Source organism: Helianthus annuus, chromosome 4, assembly GCF_002127325.2.
Source record: "Helianthus annuus cultivar XRQ/B chromosome 4, HanXRQr2.0-SUNRISE, whole genome shotgun sequence".
In the NCBI taxonomy this organism is placed as follows: Eukaryota; Viridiplantae; Streptophyta; class Magnoliopsida; order Asterales; family Asteraceae; genus Helianthus; species Helianthus annuus.
Window position 1 is genome coordinate 44,789,226 of NC_035436.2, and position 3,054 is coordinate 44,792,279.

The following is a 3,054-nucleotide window of genomic DNA, read 5'->3' on the forward strand; positions in this document are numbered from 1 at the left end:
TGTAATATGAGGTTGGTTTTTAGTCTCTAATAAACATATATTTGAAACTAAAATGATAGTGTATTTGGGATTATCTTTCAGTCCTTAAAAGAAACACATTAAGGAATGAAATGTGTGGTATTAGAAACTAATTTCTAGTCTTTAATACATCTTGTTAGAGACAAAAGTGTCATAGAATCGCGAACGTATTGAAATGTATTGGGGACACAACATACCCGGTTTAAAGGACTAATTATCACTCCCTAAAGAAATGCATTAAGGGACTGAAATATTATAGTATCCGAGAATAATTTGTAGTCATTGAAGATATGTATCGAGGACTGAAATAACAAGGTACCGGGGGATAAATTGAGGACTGAATTTTTATGTAATAGAGACTGACTGTTTGTCCCTATTGGTGTCATACAATCGGGACTGGTTTTTAGTTACCAAAACCACTATCTAGTACTAGGTATCCGGGACTGGCTGGGGACTGACAAATCAATCCCATATAATCATTAGGGACTAATTTTAATGTATCAGATACTGATTTTTCAGTCCCGGAAACTCATTTTTTTGTAGTTGCTTGCAACCGGAAGGCCTTAATGAAAAAGTCTGTGCTGAAGTCTTGGGTTCTCTTTCGAAGAAAAGATCCTATTCAGGAGATAGTGATAACACTCTTTCAAGTGTGCCGGATGCTTCGATGGATGCAAGCTTGGAGGCTTCAGCAGTAGGTGGTGATGGTGGTGCAAGAGCTAAGAAGTCCAAGAAAGCAAAGAAGGCCAAGGCTGAAGGTTCCGGGGCCTCCAAGCCTTCTGCCAATTTTGATGGTTATTCATAGCTTTCTTAGCGAAAACAACTTGTGGTTTGTAATATTAACTTTGAACAATATTAGGTTTTGCAGGAACCCCTAAGGTTCCTGTTATGTGGTTGTGCTTTTAGGCCTGTATGGCCTCTTGAACAATGTCTTATCTTGCAAGTCAGTAGGACTTGCTTTAACTTGTGCTTTGCTGAAAGTCTTTCGGGGCTTTCTCTGTTATGGTATTATGTTTAACTATATTTTGTGTTTTTATACTTGTGCCTATTTTGTTGAGGTAGCTTGGTTGGTTTCGAGCTTTTAATCTTTTAAGCTATCCTGGGTGCTTGAAGCCTTGAAGGCTTCCTAGTGTTTTGGTTTGTCTTTGTTTGCGTTTTACAAGTTTTGTTCAAGTTGCGTTGTTTTTGTTTTCTTATAACTTTGTCTTTGTTGAGTTTGCGTTGCCCTTATGTTTTTTATACCTCAAAGGGTTCAGTGCTGCAGTCACTTAGCCTTGGTATTTTTAACAAGAAGGCATAGCACCTATCCTATTTATTTTCTTGTTTTTGTAAGCCTGTTTGTTGGTTATTTTTCTAAGGCTTAAGGAACATTTGGTGTAGGCTGTCCAAACCTGTCTATGAGACTCTTTGTTGTTGCTAATAAGTCTCATGGAGTTGTATTGATCTAGGAACTCACCCCTTATATAGGTCCATTCAACCCTTGAACTATTGAGCGATGTGGCCTGGGAGCTCAACCCCTTACATGGCCCTTACCATGGAGTTTCTTGCTAGGTTCTCAACCTGTTCTTAGGATATAAAGACAAATTTGATGAAACAACTTCATTCATTCAAGAGATATTTTTACAAAAGGTTTTCATAGTTCAACTCTTGAAATGCAATATTGCAAAATACAAACCAATCTTTCCCATTTAGACATGAAACCTTTTCAAGGTTTTTCCATTCCAGTGCCTTGGAAGCCTTTTACCTTCTTGGTCAGCTAGCTTGTAGGATCCACCCTTGTGTGCTTCAAGGATGGTGTATGGACCCTCCCATTTTGGGCCAAGCTTTCCCTGATTTTCTTTCTTGCTAGCTTCATTGTTTCTAAGGACCAAGTCCCCTGGCTTGAAACGTTCATTCTTTACTTTCTTGTTGTAATAGGCTTCCATTCATTGCTTGTACTTGGCTTCTTGAATCGCAGCTTGGTCTCTTGCCTCTTCTAGGAGTTGCAAGTTCAACATGGTCTCTTTTTGGTTTGTTTCGGGATCCATGTTGACAATTCGTTGTGTTACAACTCCCACCTCGGCTGGGATTACGGCCTCGGATCCAAATACCAAGCTGTAGGGTGTTCTTTTATGACTTGTTTTTTCGGTTGTTCTTATGGCCCATAGAACACTAGGCAATAAATCGAGCCAGTTGCTTTCGTACCTTCCCAATCTGGTTTTGATACCTTCCACTATGCTTCGATTTGTCCTTTCGACCTGACCATTTGATTGCGGGTAAGCCACTGAGCTGAAGACCTGATTGATCCTGTACTCTTTACACCAGCTGCTGAAAGGCTTCTCAGCAAATTGCTTGCCATTATCAGTGACGAGTACCCCCGGCAATCCATAACGGCAAATAAAGTTTTCCCAAACAAAGTCGATGATCTGTTTGCCTGTAATCTTTGCAAGTGGTTTAACCTCGGGCCACTTTGTAAAGTAATCTATTGCCACCAGTAGGAATTTTACTCCTCCTTTGCTTGGGGGAAATGGTCCAACGATGTCCATTCCCCATTTATGGAATGGCCATGCCGAGGTTATTGGGACAAGGTCATGCTTAGGACTTTTTGGGATCGGTGCATGGATCTGGCAAGCATCACATTTTCTTAATTGTTCAGCAGTGTCACGATGCATTGAATGCCAGAAATATCCAAGGTTCATGAGTTTTGCAACCACCGACCTAGCTCCAAAATGAGATCCGCATATGCCTTCGTGAATTTCTTTGATCAAGTACAGACTTTGCTCAGGACCAACACATCTTAGCAAGCGGGCAAGGTAACCCTTTTTGTAAAGGGTTTCTCCTTGTAACACGTACTACCTTGCCTTGATTTTAACCCTTTCAGCTTCTACTTGATCATTTGGTAGTTCACCGTATTTAAGGAACTCCTTGATTGGAGTCATCCAATTTGGATCTTCATCGATGATCACGTCCTGAACTTCCACCTCATCAATTGATGGAGCTTTTAACACTTCTACTAACACCTTCTATGTCAGGTGGGAAAAAGTGAGAGATGCAAGCTTG

General features: G+C 40.4%; 1 protein-coding gene across 1 annotated transcript; it reads right to left on the bottom strand.

Annotated features, from left to right (window-relative positions):
- Nucleotides 1–633: 633 nt before the first annotated feature.
- On the bottom strand, nt 634–2,540 carry LOC110933257 (uncharacterized protein K02A2.6-like). The gene is made up of 2 exons (XM_022176486.1): nt 2,222–2,540; nt 634–794 (listed from the first exon to the last, which is right to left on the bottom strand). The coding sequence occupies exons 1-2, from the start codon at nt 2,538–2,540 to the stop codon at nt 634–636; spliced, it is 480 nt and encodes a 159-aa protein (XP_022032178.1).
- Nucleotides 2,541–3,054: the final 514 nt, after the last annotated feature.